At 43.7% G+C, this 19070-nt stretch overlaps 2 protein-coding genes across 3 annotated transcripts in view; one reads left to right on the plus strand and one right to left on the minus strand.

The window, feature by feature from the left end:
- LOC120866340 (kinesin-like protein KIF24) overlaps positions 1–7837 on the minus strand; it is a 65033-nt gene extending 57196 nt beyond the window's left edge. For both annotated transcript variants that reach the window (XM_040244015.1, XM_040244007.1), the window contains exon 1: positions 7668–7837. The gene's annotated coding sequence lies outside the window, so the exon portion shown is untranslated. The remainder of the gene's footprint in view (positions 1–7667) is intronic.
- A 221-nt stretch (positions 7838–8058) lies between these two features.
- LOC120866378 (bis(5'-nucleosyl)-tetraphosphatase [asymmetrical]-like) lies at positions 8059–18900 on the plus strand. Its single transcript, XM_040244071.1, has 3 exons — positions 8059–8165; positions 16051–16184; positions 18307–18900. Exons 2-3 carry the CDS (start codon positions 16058–16060, stop codon positions 18621–18623), a joined length of 444 nt encoding a protein of 147 aa, XP_040100005.1. The 5' UTR covers positions 8059–8165; positions 16051–16057; the 3' UTR covers positions 18624–18900.
- Positions 18901–19070: the final 170 nt, after the last annotated feature.

Here is a 19070-nt window from a genome sequence, read left to right on the forward strand (position 1 = left end):
TTTAATGGTATGGCAGAGAACATAAAGCTTTCCAGAAAGAGAAAATAAGGGGCAATGAGGCAGGTTATCTTCACTAAGGGGAAAAAGATGTGGCAGAGAGAAAACAAATTAAAGAAGGGAGAGTTATGGAGAACATTCAGAACAAAGGATTATGGGGGTAAAGAACACTGAAAAACAGTGTGGCGTTATCTCACAAAGTTGAGTGTTTATATAGCCTACAACCAAGCAACTCAACTCTTAGGTATATTCCTTAGAAAAACCTCTGCACAGGAGCTTCATGAGGCACACACAGAAAATGTTCAGAGCAGCACTGTTCACAAAAGCCAAAAACAAAATAACCTGAATGCCCACTGGCAGGAGGATAAACAAACTTGGGTATATTCAAACAACGGAACATTACACAGTAGTGGAAAGAGAACAAACATACTGAACAACTTATCAAATCTCAGAAACATAATGAGGAAAAAAACAAATCCCAGAAAACAATGTCCCTTTTCCTAACACTTCAAAAGCAAGCAAATCCACTGCATTATTTAGGCATCAAAATAGAAAATGTAGGATAAAGGTTATTTCTGATGGAAGAGCAAGAAAATGGTGAACAGGAAGAGAATACAGGATATTATCCGCTAGGTCTTAGGCATTTATTCATTTTGTATTATGCTTTGTAACTTACATATATATGCTTCATAATACCCTTTGGAATGTATCACATAATATTTATATTAAGATAAAGGGGGAAAAAAAGAATCCTAGCGCTTTCCCCATCAATAGAGATCATCCTGTCTATAGCTGATCTAGGGCATCAGAGGATGAGATGGCTGGACGGCATCACTGATGCAATGGACATGAACTTGGGCAAACTTTGAGAGACGGTTGGAAGACATGGAGGCCTGGCATGCTGCAGCCCATGGGGTTGCAAAGAGTTGGACATGACTGGGAGACTAAACAACAACAACAAAGTCTATAATACTAAGCCCATGAAGGATTTCCTCACACCTTGTAGTCTGGCTTGAATGTTTAAAACTTTTTAAAATGTCAATATTTAAAAGGCAAGAACAATTAAAATTAAGTTATGGCTGTACTCTTTAGAAGGACATATACTACCCTATACACCATAGTCCCCCTGCTCCCCATTCCTTTATACATTTCCATTAATTGGTTAGCCCTGTGTACATCAGAGTTTAAGAACTAGGATCTGCTTCAACACCTTCATTTTATGTGGTATCTGAGGCTCTGAATGATTAAGTGACTTGCCTAAGGTCACACAGCTTTGACAGGCTAAACCTCAGTGGTCTTTTCAAACACCTTACTATTTTCCGCTTTCTTTCTTTTTTTTTTTTTTAATTTTCCGCTTTCTACTTACTGAGATATATATTTTTTAAATGAATATACTGTTTCTGAAAGTAAGGGACTACATAGGCAGGTCAGCAGGCATTAGAACATACTATATGCTCTCATTAATATAGAGGTGATGTGAAATATTATACAAGGACTAAAATAGCTCTGACTGCCAAGAAGTATTTCTTTATCTGAGTTCCCCTAAATTGTGACAATAGCCACTTAAAAAATACATATCCCTATAACAACTGTATTGAGATATAATTCATATACCATACAACTTACCCATTTAAAGTTTCAAAGCCTTTTAGTATATGCCTTTTTAGTATGTGTAGTACTAAACCACCAATCCATCTGGCCCTAGGTAATAATGACCACTTTAAAAGTCACACACAAAGTCACACAATACTGTTAGTAACTACATACAATACAAATCCAATATTCTCAATGAAACTGCATTAAGACATTTGTATACCCTACAATAGGCATAAGATCCCTAATTAAGAACACAAGAATTCAATATTGCCAGTGGGAGGTTAAAAGATGGATAACAGAGTATATACTCTTCCTCTAACAAGGGAATTAAGTTATTTCAAGTTCCAGATATTGTTCTATCTATAGACCATTGGTCTTAAGAAAGGGATACTAGACACCTGCTTAAAACAACAGCTGCAATAAGAATATGATTCCTAATGTAATTCTTAAGGCTAGATGTGAATTTTGGGATATAAATCATATGAGTTATACCCAAAAGTACTTTGTGAAAGATTATTTTTGCAACTGAAAAAAAAAAAGTTTCAAGGTTTATGGTTAAGTAGCTAATGCTTTGCAATTACTGCAATTTCATTCAAGAGCCCCCCTATGACTCTTTAAAATTTCTAAGTTTGCTGCAAAGCATGGAAGCAATCACCTAAAAATAAGCATAACAAAACTGCTGGACTCAGTTATTTTAAAACAGTGCAAGTATTGCTCTCTCTAAATATAGAGGTTTAATTTTGAAAGAATTCCCTGCAACAGGTGGTAACCAATATTGGCTTTAAACTCAGTGTTTTATTTTTTAAATCTTGGTCTAATCCAATTGTGGTGGTGCTAGTGGTAAAAAGCTTACCTGCCGATGCAGGAGATGTAAGAGATATGGATTTGATCTTTGGGTTGGGAAGATGCCTGGAGGAGGGCATGGCAACCCACTCCAGTATTCAAGCCTAGAGAATCCCATGGACAGAGAAGCATGGTGGGCTACACACGGGGTTGCACAGAGTCGGACACCACTGAAGCAACAGCGCACATGTACAATCCAATTATAGATGCTGGTCACGTTCAGATTTGTTGCCATTTTGCAGTTATAAAATACTTATCATAAAATACATCTCACATGGTTAATAGCTATTACAACATAGTTATATTTGTATTATCACATAACTTTATATAATATATAGTCGTGGTTTTCGATAACGATATTGTTGTAGGAAAAGTAACTATTACAGTTTTTATAAATTACTAAGATGATAAGAGATTCTTTTACTCAGGGTTATACTCTCTTGGGAACTGTTACCACAATGGCACCAGAAATTATTTCGAAAGGAATGATGCTGAGAAAACAAAGGACAACTAAAACAATTCCATTCACTGGGATCTGATGCTGGGAAAGACTAAGGCAGGAGGAGAAGGGGACAACAGGATGAGATGGCTGGATGGCATCACTGACTCAATGGACATAAGTCTGAGTAAACTCCGGGAGTTGGTGATGGACAGGGAGGCCTGGCGTGCTGTAGTCCATGGGGTCTCAAAAGAGTCGGACACAACTGAGCAATTGAACTGAACTGAATTAATTATGCTACCTGATTAATCTTCCAAGACTTTTTGTGAGAGATGGCAATTATCATCACCTCGCTTTATATAAATGAAACCAATCCATAAATTTATTAAAAACAGCTATATGAATTTGTTTTGACAGCAATCAGATATCTGCATGTTGGCTACACAATTCTATACCACTAGTTCTAACCAATCAAATCTCAACATAAGCAGGTAACTTAAAAGACTGTAATAGACACACTACTACTCCCCATTGCTTGTGAAATCTCTACTAGTCGTTTTGGCCTGGATATCGTGTAATATTATTAACCAGCTACTTTCAGAATCTCAGTGTAACTTTATCTCACCTCACAATAAAACTAACCATCTTATAGTATCTTTGCCTCCAACCTGCAGCAAAAATATGCAGGTATCACCATCGAAATGTCCTCAGGAGTGAACATCCAAACTATCAGTCAATAACTAAACTCATTAACTCCCCACAAGATCTGTTCCTCCATTTCTCTGTGCCTTGGAGAAGTGGGGGCTGGGGTGGGGTAAGTGAAAAAATACCACTTATCTAGACACTCAGAGCTAAACAGGGAAGCATCTTTAGACTCCTTCCCCTTTAATCCCAAACCTAATCAACAGGTCCAGTCAATTTAATCTCCCAAGTATCTGTCACATCTCCCCTTAGATATCCTCATTCCTACTACCACAGAAATGGTTCAGCCTCAGATGGTGGTTCACCTAGATCATCACGTGCCTCTTAATTGCTGTCCTCATCTCCAGTTTTGCCCCCTCCAAGCCATCGACTGCACTAGAGAACCAGATCGTTATTCTGAAAGCACAGTTATGACCATGCTGCTCCCTTATTTAAAACCTTTCAGTGGCATCCTATCTAAAGGCCAAAATCCAAGTTCCTTAGCATGTCCTACAAAGCTTCTCATGCTGGGAAAGATTGAGGGCAGAAGGAGAAGGGGGCAACAGAAGATGAAATGGTGGGATGGCATCACTGACTCAATGGACATGAGTTTGAGCAAACTAATAGTACAAGACAGGGAAGCCTGGTGTATGGCAGTCCAGGGGACAGCGGAAGAGTCAGACAAAACAACAAAGCTCTACAGTCTAGCTCATTCCTCTCCCCACCTCCCTCCTTAGTTCAGTCAACTTCTTAGACTGTTATCTCTGCATTTATACACGCTGTACTCTTAAATGGCCTCCTCTGACTCTCATCAAACCTCATTTTAACTTTCTCTTACCCACTGATTAAAACACAAATGAGTTTTTTCTGGTTTCCCCAGATGCGGTTGGATTTCCCTTCTATGTTCATATCATACTTTTTGCATATTTCTATTATTGAAGCTACATTCTGTTATAATTATCTATGAGTATGTCTATTTTCTTCACTAGAATATCATCTTGTGGTCAAGGAATGTGTCTTATTAATCTTTTTATCCCTAGAACCTAAAGAGTCCTGGGAATAATAAACATTCAATAATTATTCAATGCATAAATATCCCTACACTATTTTTAAAAGTATAAAAAAGCATTTGATACCATTTGCAGTCACAGGTAGTAGAAACTTTTATATCAGGCATAGTTTGATTACTTAGGAAAACTATAGCAGAGTTGGCAGTGCCTTGACTCACTGCTTCTGAGCAAGAAAATGAAAGAAGTTCCTATCACACAAAGGAACTGCTATGGACAAAGCTATGGTTACAGTAATAAAAACCTTTCATCTAGTCACCTACTGTTAAACAGGCAAAAAATGATAGTGACTTGGAAGAGATTTTTGCTTTTGTGAGGATTAACTGGGATAATGTAATAAAGTGCTAAATAAGCAATCAAATAACATAAGCACTCAAAAAAACAAACAAACAAAGACTAAGAATAGAAGATATACATTGGTCTCTGCCTTGAGATCCTGGCACAGAGCTCCTAAAACCCTTGTAATTTTCCATGTGATAACAGCACTAGGAGTATCTCTTAGTGGCAACTCTGGGTCAGCTCCTGGATGGAAAGACTAAACCACAAAGAGAAACTTAAAATTTTCAGCCACTCTGGAGGCTCCTAGTCTCCAGAGATGGGAGAAGGGCTGGCAATGGAGTTAATAACTGATCATGTCTGTATGATGAAGCCTCCGTGAAAATCCCAAAAGTGCAGGGTTCAGAAAGCTTTTGGGTGGGCGTATTCATCAATACTGAGAGGGTGGCACATCCCAAATCCACAGGCACAGAAGCTCCTGCACTTGAAACCTCCCCTGTCTACCTCTTCATCTGACTGTTATCTGAATCCTTTATCATATCCTTTAATATACTGGTCAACATCAGCGTTTCTCTGAGTTCTGGGAGCTGCTGCAGCAAATTAATTGAACCTGAGGAGGGGGCTTGGGAACCTCCAATTCATAGTCAAATCTAACAGAAGTTGTGGGTATCTGAGGGCTTACTACTTGTAACTGGTATCTGAAGTGATATGGGAGCAGTCTTGGGGGACTAAGCCCTTAACCTCTAGGATCTGACACTACCTCCAGGTAAACAGTGCTGGATTGAGGTAAATTGTAGAACACCCAGCTGGTGTCATGGAGAGCTGTTTTGGCGGGGAGGGGGAACCCTGACACGTGGTTTTTCCCTACACAGGAAAAAAGACATACTGGTGGAAAACTGAATTTTTCCAATATGAATGGTACCTATTAGTTTATGCTTATGGAAAAGTCTTCTTGTTTAATAGGATGATGAACATCAAAGTCCTTGAGACATCATCTTGGGAAGTATATAATGATTACAACAAAGTACAAGTAGAAATCCATCACTCACTTAACAATATCTGTTGATGCCCTACTCTGAACAAATTATGAATAGGCTTGCTGAACCAGTGCAGGAAACTGGATTAATTTATCAATTAAAGTAAACAGATCTGAGAAGAATATTTCAACTCACTTTACAAACAACAAAACTGGAGCCCAGAGAAAGAAACTGCTGTTTCTCCTCAACTGGAAGATGAGAGAACCATACCCTAGTTTGCCCAAGGCCATACTATGAATAGTTAAAATGATTTTCATTTACAACAGAAACCAGAAGTTTTTAACGAAGTGGTATGTGGGCAGTACATTATGTGCGTAGTACATTACTGTACTATGCTAAGAAAAATGTAATATTTATATAAAGGCCTTGATACAGTGCTTTTCTCATGGTAAATGCTCAATAATGGTAGCTATTACCTCCAGCTGTATGGTCTTTGGAAGGCTGAGTGTGTGATATCTACCTGGCAACAACTGCTTGACTAAATTGATAATCGAGCCACAGGACTTCTAATCTTAATTTAACCTTTTGATTTTCCAGATGGAAAAAGAGAAATCTAAAAGAGCTAAATGACCTTCAAAGCCAGCCATAGCGAGTGAGTTAGAACCAAGACCAAACCCTGAATCCCCAGTCGGGTTTCCATTACATGTCACAGGTCTGTGGCTTAGCTATAGGGTTTTATTCGAACTGTCATAGGAAAGTAATTAAGAACAGAGCTGCTATAACTAACTTTTTTCAATCTTTTTATTAAAGTCAGCATTGAGCTATGATTTTGATATAAGAATCAGCAAAGCATAATGGCAACATATATAGTCTTATGAGTTAAAAATGAAACAACAGTCTTGGTAATGCAATTCTATCAGGGACACCTGATAAATGGAAAGGCTACCAGAGCAGCTGTTATATGTGCTGAAGGAGACTAAAAGCAGAATACAAATACAAAAGAGAAAAGGATTTAAATAAAACGTTTTCCAAAACACACTGAAAATGTGACAATAGCTGTGGGTCACTAAGAAACTGACATTATGTCTCTTGGCATACAGCAACAACAGAATGGTTTTAAGCAACACTAACACAAAGTTCAATAAAAAACACTGGGAGACCAAGACTAAAAGCCACGAGGTAGGAAGAGTTCCAGTAAGCAACGAAAACGTTCTCCATTTCACAGAGTGGAAAGATTAACCGTGAACTTTCAGGTCTTTGTGCATTATGAGATTAGAACACCCTCCTCCTAGTTCTATAAAAATTAAAAAATAATCTCTGTATGGGAGGAAAAACAGGGCAGGGCATAGAGAGAAATCCAATCTATTTGTGGTGACTTAAATTCAACTCAACAAATATTTCCTGAAAAATCTACTATGTGTGAAATATGTAAGATGTTTGCCTTGCCTCAGAGACTTCAGAATTACATGAGAGAAGGGACAAGAACGGGGTTCACGGAAGTACACAAATAACCCAAAGCAGAACAGAAGCGCTCTGAGAGAGGTTCCAATCAGGGCTATGGGTTCAAAAGCAAGACTCCGAGACTCAGAAAAGGTTTCACAGGAGAAGTGGGGAAGAAGGGTAGGAGAGTGGGTGAATGGCCGACCGGGAGAGGTCAACTCCCGGTTTCCTTTACAACTGCCCGCCTCTTCACGCGCTCGGCGGGCGCCCTGCTCACCCTCTCCGGCGAGGGCAGGCACTAAGGCTCTCGACCAGGCCAACCCGCCTTGATTCTCTTCCGCCATTTCTCACCTCCGAGGCTTCCAAATTCCTCCTCAGTCAACCTTGTCTGAAGACTGAAGATAACGCTGAGAGGAGAGAGCCCCAAGGAGGGCGACCAGAGCCCTCTCTGCTCACAAGCTGGAGCCTGCGGCCAGGCCTCATCCCCATGGCAACGCCGCCAAGCGCCGGTTCGAACGCCCGCGCCGACGCCCGCGCTCCGGCTGTCCCACACAGTCCACCAATGAGCATCGAGGGAACTCGTGGACGTGAACCGCCTTCTCTTCTCGAAGGCCAATCAGAAACCCGATGAAACAGTGGGCGTAACTCTCCATTTCCGTCGTTCAACCAATCGTTCCACTGTAATGAAAATCTCGCGATGTTCTAAGTGAGAGAAACGCACCTTTGAGGCGGGTCCAGGATCCTTCCGCCCCGAGCTGTTGGTCTTCCAAAGCGCAACCCAGCTCTTGGGATTGGTCGACGGACTGCCAGTCTCGCCCAAGGTCCGCCTTTTGCCTCCTTCTACTTGGGGTGAGTAGCCTTACAGAGGGATTACTGGGTTTAGTTCTCCGTGGAGAAACTGAGTCTCGGTGCAATGAGAGTCTGTAGCTGACCAACCTCCGGTAGCTGTAGGGTCAGGAGTGGACTTGCCCTTCTCCAGCTGGCTGTGGGGCGCGAGCAGGCCAGACTCCAGCCGCTGCAGAGAGAAGGGAGGGACCCTCCGGGGGCCCCGCGAGCCTTGTTTGTCCCGCGACGAGTGGTGATCGGGAAGGTCGTCGGAAACCCAGAGTACCGGGTGTGGGGCCCAGCGATCCGAGCGCCATACCTTGCCTTCCTTGGGCCTCAGTTTTAACTTTGTTATTACTATTTAAACTCTGCCTACTTTCCAAGAGAGGTTTTATATTTACAAATTACTTCCTTTATTGAATGGATACTATCGTGACAGTTAAAACAGAAGTAAAGAAAGTCACAGGAGAGTCCTACTACCTAAAAAACTTCTTTTTTTCTTGTGGCCTAGTTTGGACCTTATGTATCTATTATATCTCTTAAGGGGGAAAATAAATGAATGACATTAAATAAGTTGAATGCAATCAAATAGCCAAATGTAGCTGGTGTAGAGTCCAGGATAGGCAGATCTGCTTTTGAGTCCCTACCCAGACTCATCACTGAGCTGTAATTTTCTTTTTCCTCTTCTGAAATGGAGGAGTAATGCCTCATGGGGTTGTTGTGAAAATTAAGTGAAATAATGAAGGTAAAGCACTTGGCAAAATGCCTGACAAGTAGTAACTTCCAAAAGTGGTAGCTATTATCTTCATACTAGAAATAAGAAAATATATTAGCCAATGGAACCAGTAGATGTACTGTAATTGAGTGGCCAATTTAGTTCAAAACTTGTCAGTTAAATAACTAATAATTAAGGAAACAATCCATTCTTCAAAAGAGTGAAATTTCTTCCTAGTAGCTATATTAAAACATCTTGTGGGGCTGTCAGGGATGTACATGGTGTGATGAACAGTGTGTTCACTGACAGTTTTGCAGAAAATATGAAAAGTCATTTTTTTTATTCAACTTAATGAAAGCTAAGAGCATGCCATTAAAACATAACAGAGAAGCTTTTTGATGACGTTTTATACAGGGGTTAAGTATGACATATATCTAGTACTTCTGATATGTCAGACCCTACGTATACATTATTTATTTTAAACTCTACAACAACTGTTAATAGTAGGTTGGTATTTCCTTATTTGGAAAATGAGGCCTAGAGAAGTGTGTTGCTCAAAATAACATGCTGTTGAATTAGGGAGCTAAGTCTTTCTCACTGCAAAGCCAGCCATGCTTTTCTGTGTTGTTCGTTCTGTTTTTGATTGAGAAAAGATGAAAATACTTGGAATACTGGCAGTCTTTACCGTCTGAGCCGCCAGGGAAGCCTCCCAGGTGATGCTGGTGGTAAAGAACCCTCCTGCCAATGCAGGAGACTAAGAGAAGGGGGTTCAAGCCCTAGACTGGGAAGATCCCCTGGAGGAGGAAATAACAATCCACTCCAGTATTCTTGCCTGGAGAATCTCATGGACAGAGGAGCCTGGAGAGCTACAGCCCATGGGGTCACAAAGAGTCAGACACGACTGAAGTGACTTAGCAAGCAAGCAAACTCCTAGTCATCCTTTAAAACTCTTACGGAGTACCCCTTGACCTAAAGATAATCATTCCTTCTTTGCCGTCTTTACATCTCACACATACCTTTGTGATGCACAAAACACATCTGGTGACTTGTCTGTTTAAATATCTTCCACTTCCACTAGTATTCAGCTTCCTGTCTATTCTTCAGTCCTGTCACACTGCTTGTCGAATGGAACACACTCAACGGACATTAGATGAGAGAATAAATCATTTCAGGCTCTAGTATTAGAATTCCCCATGTTTGCTTTCCAGAATTGTACAGCAGATGGCACTAACAGGCCACTTAACAGTTCTCCTTCACCAGAAATGATTTTTGTCCCAACCTTGTCTGACTTTGACTTCATCCTTGAAGCCAGTATTCATGTCATTACAGGTGAAATCTCCCATTTCCTCCCTCAGCCAAACAGCAAAGATAGCAAGATGACTCAGCAGCTTAGTCTCTGAAACAGTGGCAGATGTCCAGGTAAAGGTGAGGTTGAGGGAACATTTTCTTTGTCTCATCAGTTTATGGTAGTTGGGGGCTTTTTCTTTTCTTTTTTAGTTTTATCTTTTTGTTGATGTTGCTTTATTCAAGGATGGGAGCCTTATTTCTGTTCACTTCTTTGAAAGGGAAGAAGGGACTAGGAGAATTGGAAAAGAGACCATTATGATGTGGGATGTGAAGAGAAGCTGAGCAGTCACATAGCTAGCTGCTTGTAGGTAGGCAGAGCTGACCTTCCTCCTCATAGTGGAGTGGCCTGGGCAAATTTCCTGGACTCTAGTGCCCCAAGTTAGTTACTTGTGTACTTGTCCAAGGCTGGCATCAAGCGTGTCCCCAGTACTTGGTGCTTGAGAACCCTCAGGCTACACTGGGTATGGTTTTGAACGTGTGGTTATGGGCTCCAGCTTCCCAGAAAAGAAAGGAAAAAAAAAAAAGCAGAGGCATAGAAACCTTTATCAGAGAGACAAAGTTTAAGGGCATCAGACTATACCCCTTCAGGGTTGTCTCTGGGCAACAGGATCTTCATCTATGTCAGCCTCTAACTAAAACGTCTGTGAATAGGATTTCAGTTAGACATCTTTAAAATCCTCCATATGAATGTAGATCAAAGTGTGGGAATTTGGGGACTGGAAGCGATTTAATAAATCATTTTCGTGTCCTCTCTCAGGGCCACTTGTGCCCTAAGCCCTGCTCTTTCGCGGTAAGCAAAGTTGTATAATGGAAAAAATACAAACTTTGAAGTTAGACTTGGTTTCCCTGGTATCTCTGATGGTCAAGATTCTGCCTGCAATGCAAAAAACCCAAGTTAGATCCCTGAGTTGGGAAGATCCCCTGGAGAAGGGAATGGGTACCCACTCCAGTATTCTTGCCTGGAGAATTCTGTGGACAGAGGAGCGTGGAGGGCTACAGTCCATGGGGTTGCAAAGAGTCAGATACCACTGAGTGACTAATACTTTCACTTTTCACTTTTACTTAGATTCAAATCTCAGCATTCACAGACCAGTTATGTGTTTGGGCAAGTATTTTAAACATTTTGAATCTGAATTTCCTTATCTTCAACTGGTGGTAACAATGCTTATTGTGAAGAGTTGTCTTGAGCATTATAAAAGATAAAAAACTTTGCCTGGGGTAGATTCTTAATTGATAACATGGTGGGATGAAATACCGTTTCTGCTAGAGGGATTTTAGACTAGGAGGAACAGGTTGCAGGAGGATTTGGAGAGCTCTTTTTAAAGGTACATTTGTGACGGCTCCTGTGGTTGAGCTGTGCTTGCAATAGCACTCTGATTAATTTGATGAAAATATTGGACCACAACACATCAGTATAGACATTTATCTGTGAATTATTTTTTGGCACCTAAGTCCTCAACCTCCTAGGCAGTGAGGGAATTGTATCTACAGAGAAAGCCAAGAGCACTTTTCCTTAGCTTCTGGAACCTTCTGATGACATTGAGGGGGGGGTTTGTTCAGGTTTTTTTAAACCACCTAAGGCACTTTGCCACTTTGCTGAAGTGTGAATTGCCTGCTGTCAGCCTGGAGTTCTCACCTCCGCAATCTGGCTGCAGGTATATTTGCATATTAGATGGTGTGTTCTTTAACCCCCTGAGGTTTCAATCCACTCAGAGTTTGTGTGCCAGAGTGAGTGTGTATATGTGTATCTGTGAGAGAGAGAGAGAGGAAGAAAGAAATCTGAATACTTTAAAACCCCAGGATAGTTTCAGCTCCATGGTCTCCAGAAAAACAGAAAACCTCCAACAATAGCTCCATTGACTTTTATGTAAATGGCACTCTTCAGGAAAACACTGGGCTATTTCCCAAAGTCCCAGAATATAACCTGAGCATTTGTTTGAGTGGGAGGTGGGGAGACAGTTCTGTTGAGTCAATGAACATCTGTTGAGAGCTGCTGTGCTGGGTCCCAGGAGATAGCTCACAGTCTGGCTCTTACCTGCCAGAGGTACAGAGATTTACCATACTAGGTGTGCATGCTTGTGATGGCTTTGTAGCTAAGCTGGAACTGAGTTTCCCAGGGGTCCCTTCCTGGATAGTTCCAGGTTAGGGCTGACCTCAGGAGAATTTTGTGCAAGATTTGGAAGGCTGAAGTGAAGTAGCAGCCAGTCCACTGTGAAGGACAGAGCAGGATCCTGGGCATGGTTGCAGGACATACCTCTGGACACTCTGGTCTGCTGGCTCACTTTAGGGTGCAGGACAGCACCCAGACCCGCAGCTCCCCAACTCCTGCTGCATCGCCTCCTTCAGCTGTTCTGAGTCCTGGGTTGGCTGTATGCTCAGCTCTGTGGCAAAGGCGCCAGCTTCTCCTGCAAGTCATCCAAGTCAATGAGCTTGGAGACAGTGGACAGAAGTCAATTTGTTCTCACAGGTTCCAGTTTTCCTTATTGTCTTCCCCTTCACAGTCAGCTTTCCTTTCCAACTGCTGGCATCACCAGCTTACAGAGATTTCAGGCCTAACACCAGATGCAGAGGTGACAGAGGTACATGGGTTTCTCCATCAACTTCCTGATTGGACAAGGTCTATTCCCTACCCTGAATTCTTATAGTATTCTGTTTCTCTTATCAAACATGACAGTAGTAGATTATTCAGGCCATGTTAAAGGCCAAGAAGATGGAGGGATTAGAAGCCAGAAGGCTTCACAGAAGAGGTGACATCTGAGTTGTTGCTGAAAGGATAAGGAGATGGTTGCATGGATGGGGAAGGAAGGAGAAACTGTAGAGTTCAGCTGGCTCAAGCCATGATTGGAGGGTGAGCAGGAATTCTGCCTTTCTGTCCTCTCTGGGTACAGAGCACAGGTAGAAAGTGAACATCTGTCTGATCCTGGCTCTTGATCCTAGCTCTTCTGGTCTGGCTGTTAGCTGTGGTCACCGTTGAATACAGATATCCACTGAGATACAGTTTTGCTAGGGTGCACCCTTATCACTAACCTAAGCCTCCTCCCCATAGGACAGTACTGGCCTGCTGCCCTCTCCCCAGTGGTGCCACATGGCCACCGCAGGCTTGTCTCTCTTGGCCCCCATGGAGGCATCTTTGTTTCCTCATGCTGTGTTGGTGACAGCAGTGGTGTGAAAGAATGCCCAGGGGCTTCCTGTCCTAGGCAGGGCACTGTGCCCTCTAGCCTTGGATGCCTAAGCTTGTCCCAACATCCATCTCATGGGACTCGACTCAAAGCAGGGGCAAGGTACCCTACACCTGTAACTTGCTGATGCTTTCTGAGCATCACGATAGGAAGGCCTGGGATCAGGTACCTGTTCTTACCTAAACCTGTAGCCAGTAATTTGAAATCTTTCTTCACTAGTTCTTTGGTGACAGGGTTCTTTCTGGCTTCCAGAATAAAGTCTTCAGCATGTATTTATTCCCTGGGAGACCAGGGAACAGAACACCACATTTAACAAAAGCCCTGATACCGGTTTATGTATGAATTTTAAACTCAGAAGGATCCACACTTTACGTACTGTTATGAGCCAATCTTTTTCCACTTAGTGTGTCTGAAAATCTTTTTACAAGCAGCACATTTGTCTCTACCTCATTTTTTAAAAAACACATTTTAATTCTTGTTTATTTTGGCTGCACTGGGTCTTCATTGTGGTGCAGGGGTTCCCTTGTTGAGGGGCACAGACTCCACAGAGCTCAGGCCTGGTGGTCGTGGCACATGGACTTGGTTCCCCCATGGCACATGGGATCTTAGTTCCCCAACCAGGGATTGAACCCTGCATTGGAAGGCAGATTCTTAACCACTGGACCGCCAGGGAAGCTCATCTTGATTGAGCAGCATCAAGGGGGCCATGGAGATCATCAACTCCTATTCCAGCCACTCCTCTCAGCGTCAGTTGTGCCACCCAGGAGCACCAGCTTCTTCTCTGGCCCTGGAATCCTGCAGATGAGGCCCTGCAGCTTGGGCCTCTCCCTGCCTGGGCCAGTCTCTCAGACCTCAACTGCACTTTAGACCCCTGGTTTTCTTTCAGTTCTGCCCTCTCACCTGGGAACCTTTGTCCATGCCGTTCCCTCCACCTGGAACACACTTTCCTCTTTCCCTTTGTCAGTTTACCTTTTATGCATCCTTTACTTCTCTGCTCAAATACCTTTCCTTCAGGAAGCATTCCTTATTGCTTCTCGGCCTTTTGGCTAAGATCAAGTGTAAGAAGCATACCTTGATCCCTCCAAGTTTCCAATCATACATTTTCCCTTTGGAACACAGACCTTTTTGACAAATGTTTTTAAATTTGCTTAACTATTTGTTTAAAGTCTTCCTCTCCTACTAGACTATAAACTATATTCTATATTCATGTGAGGGCAAAGACCAAGCACAGTACTTGGTACATAGTAGGTGCTCCATAAATATTTGCTGCATGAACAAACGCCACAAGTTTTTCTTTAGCAGAGCCTTACTGAAAAGATCTTCTAGGTTTTTTTGTTTTTTGGTGTGTATGTGTGTGTTTGGCTGCACGCATGGCATGCAGGATCTTAGTTCCACACCCCCTGCAGTGGAATCTCAGAGTCTTAAAGGCTGGACCACCAGGGAAGTCCCTCCTGTCTTTTCTTGTTGACATTTTTTCCTGCAGTGGAAAGAAGACTAAAAAAGTCTGTTGTTATTGTATGGCTGATTATAAAGTTAATGTTCTCTGTAAATTTCCAAATAATACAGATATATATGGAGCAGAAAATGAAAGTTTCCCCATAATCTCATCCTCAAGAAAACAGTATTAATGATGTGTATCCTCTTCCAGACATTTTTCTGTGCATATTGAAGTCTACTGAGTGCTTATTAATCAGCAGGCACTGTTCTAAACCATTTGACAAAGTCAAGTCATGTAATCCTCACAGCAACCCTTTATAGCAGAGCTATCATTATCCCGTCTTACAGCTGAGGAAACTGAGCCTTAGGAGCTCATCACATGGTGAATGAGTGGCAGAGCTCGAACTTGAACCCAGGCTCCAGGTTCATACTCTTGACCACTCTGCTAGTTCGCTTCTGATGGGATGGGAAGGAGACTTTCTACCATGGGTGCTCCTTTATATTTTGGATTTTGGACCATGTGAATGTATCACATTCCAAAACATAAAAGACTGAAAAAAATCAGTAACAAATAAATGTTTAGAACACTAAGCCACCATTCCTAAGTGACCCTTCTAAGCCATCGGAAACCACATTGTTTCCCAGAGAACGCTAATCAATACTCTGTGATGGCCTATATGGGAAAGAATCTAAAATGGAGTAGATATATGTATAATGATTCATTCTGCTGTACACAGAAACTAACCAACCTTGTAAATCAACTATACCCCAAAATAAATAAACGATAGAAGTTAAAAAATACAAAGAAACCATACTTTGGGGTCTCTTTGCTCCAGAGTCTCAAGCTGGAGGCTGAGGGAAATGGGATTGTGGATTTGATGATGACATTGTACTGCATCTCTCCCATTCCCAGCATCTCTCCAGTTTTGCTGAGTTTGCACCTGAGGATCTCCCATCTCTACATACACACATGGGCCCTGCTCCGGCAGGGAGACCCGGAAGAGTTGGGACAGACCCACACTACCAGCTAGAGGCCGGGGCCTGCAGTTAGACACAAAGGCCTGTCTCTGACTCCTGGCTTCCCCGCATTGGTCCTCAGCATTTAGGTGACGAGGTCACTGTTAGCTGGTCTGTGTGACTCCCCAGCACCAGAGTGCTGCCCCACTCCAGCCTCCTCAGTATGAATCTTCCTGTTTTGTGTAACTTGGCACATGTTTTGTTACGCCTTCAGATAGACCATGGCCCTGAGAGCATGTGGCTTGATCATCTTCCGAAGACGCCTCATCCCCAAGGTGGACAGCACTGCCATTGAGTTTCTACTGCTACAGGCATCAGATGGCATTCATCACTGGACTCCTCCCAAAGGTGGGAGGCCAGGGGGTGGGCTGTGGGGAAATGCCAAGTGCTGTTCAGAAATCCACGCTGCCAGGCACCCTACAACACTTGCTTCCCAGTGATTGTATAGCAGGAGGTGGGTATGTGGGCAGAAACTCTTGGCCCTTTCTGCATACAAGGTCTACATGCCAGGCCAGAGAAGAACTGAAATAGAACTCTGTGGCTGAATACCAGGTTTTCTTGTATCGGTCACCAGAGCGTCAGCCTCTCCAGTGAATGGTGGGGAAGAAGAGGCACTGGGCTGGCAGCTGGGGACCCTGGGGCCAGGTCATTACTGGGCTACAGGTTAAAAGTGAACAGCCCCCAGACAGAAGGGAGCAGAGACTTTAAGGGAAAGTGGGGTGGGGGGGAGGTGAACAAGGCTTCTCCAGGGTTGGAGGAGGGCTTCTATGATAGCTCAGATGGTAAAGAATGTGCCTGCGGTTTGAGAGACCTGGGTTCAAACCCTGGGTTGGGAAAATTCCCTGGAGAAGGGAATGACTACCCACTCTAGTATTCTTGCCTGGAGAATTCCATAGACAGAGAAGCCTGGCGGGCCGTAGTCAGTCCATGGGGTCATAAAGAGTCGGATGCGACTGAGCGACTAACATCTTAGGGCTGGAGAACAAGGAAGTGGGAACAGGAAAAACAATTGGCACTTTTGAGTTCCACTGAGGAGAAACAAAGTGGGAAAAAAAAAAAAAGAGGTGTCACCAATACTATGAATAGGAATATTCACACTTGCCTCCTGATCACCTGAGTCACACTGCATGGTGCCTCTTGATGAAAGATTTCAAAGGAAATCTCTGAATTTTCCCTGCCTTAGGCGAGGGAGAAGTTACAGTCTTAGCACTGATGGCCAGAATGCTAAATAGATGCTGTTGCGTGGGGTGTGCTCAGAGGTTTGCACACAGTTCTGAGGGAAGGTCAGGCATCCCGAATCAGCGTCACCTCTCTGCCCTCCAGCATCCCTCCCACCTGCCTCCCCTGATGCAGTACCTGCCTGGCTTTGTGTCCACGGCTATGTGAGGTGCTTCCAGAGAAAATCCCCCAGCAGCCATGGACAGAAATGGAATTTTAAGTCCAGACTCCTGGACGCTTTCTGTGGGAGCTATGCAGCAGCAGCTGACTGGGGCGCTGCTCTGGGGACCCCTGGGAAGGAGGAGACTAGGATGTAGCCCTGTCTTTGAGCTAAGAAGAGAACAGCTAAGAATTCCTGCTTCCCAGGAGCTCCCGAACCAGGAGGCCCCCAGCAACTTGTTGAAACCATGTGTTGATCGAGGCTGCCAGACCCCTCCCAGGCCTTCTTGGCCCCTTTGGGCAAGCTGAGAATTTGCAGGGAGGGCCTGGAGGCAAAGCCGAGGGCTGCTCCCAGTCTGCAGAGCTTCAAGTTCTCTTACAACAGTTTCTTGGCAGTTGTCTGCTTGAGTTTGGGCCTTGCCAACAAATTTTCTTAGAACTGGCTCTCGGCTTGTCCTTAGTCTAAGTTCCCATCAGGACTTTCCCTATGAAACTAGAATCTGGCCTTACTCAGAAAGATGAAAACAATTTGGAAGAGCCTTGATAGCTACTTGGAAACAGCTGCCGATGCCTTGGTATAGGGTTTAGACCCTGACTGTTGGCCCTGGGACTTCAGGCACCAACTGTATACGATGTTAAGTCCTCACTGTGGGCTATAAGCGAAGAACTCCCTCTTCAGCCAGCTCCCACCTGGCAAGAAAGGACCACCCTTCCTTGGGAAAGTCACGTTAAGGTCTCCCAGGGAAGGGTCTCCCTGAGAACATGGGATGAAGAGAGCTCCAGAGAAAAATAGAGCAGAGGTCTGGGGGAGGCCGATTTCCACATCGAGGAGCAGCATTCTAGACCAGACTTGCCAAATATATGGTTTGTTTCACTCTCTGTAGGGAAGATGGGGTCGGGAAGGGGCTTGCCCAGACACCACAGAGCCATACCCTACCTGCCCTGTACCCTTTTCCCTGCCAGTTTAGGATATTGCCAAAGCCTAGCAACACCTAGAAAAGTCACCAGAGACCCCAGCTTTAAATCATCTGACCTGGAAAATCTAGCTTTGTCGACGATTATATTCGCTTCCTCTTCTTTTTTTCCTCACCAGGCCATGTGGAACCAGGAGAAAGTGACTTGGAAACAGCCCTTCGGGAGACCCAGGAAGAAGCAGGCATAGAAGCAGCCCAGCTGACCATCATTGAGGGCTTCAGAAGGGAGCTCAGTTACGTGGCCAGAGAGAAGCCTAAAATCGTCATCTACTGGCTGGCGGAGGTAAAGGACTGTGATGTGGAGGTCCGCCTCTCCCACGAGCACCAGGCCTACCGCTGGCTGGAGCTGGAGGATGCCTGCCAGTTGGCTCAGTTTGAGGAGATGAAGGCGGCACTCCAAGAAGGACACCAGTTTCTCTGCTCCACAGCGACCTGAACTGACCAGAGTCGGGCCTTTTGCCTCAGTAGGATCCTTCAGGGCCTTCTGAGATGAACTGCCTTCACTTCATTTCACTTCCTTGGTCTTTGGCTCATTATAGCAGAGAGCAGAGAGGCTAGTAAAATCAGCTGAGGACTCTCAGAGGAGAGCAAGCAAGAATCTCTGCTAGGTGGAAAAGAAGGGAAAGGAGGAGTTAAAAAAAAAAAGCCAAGGTCCAGTGAGTGCCTCCTTATACTTTATGAATAAACTTCAAGCAGCTTCTCTTTCCCTCTAACCTGCTGTATTTATTTCATGGACTCTTGCCCTGGGCGTGGAGGGGCAGTGGAGAAAACTAGAGTGGATCAGAGCTCCAACCTTAGCCGGAGGGAACCTTGGGTCCAACCACTGTACCCCAGAGAAGCTGAGGGAGGGAGTCAGAATCAGGGAGACCCAACATGACCAGGG

The sequence above is a fragment of the Oryx dammah genome, unplaced genomic scaffold (assembly GCF_014754425.2).
Source record: "Oryx dammah isolate SB20612 unplaced genomic scaffold, SCBI_Odam_1.1 HiC_scaffold_1, whole genome shotgun sequence".
Taxonomy (NCBI): Eukaryota; Metazoa; Chordata; class Mammalia; order Artiodactyla; family Bovidae; genus Oryx; species Oryx dammah.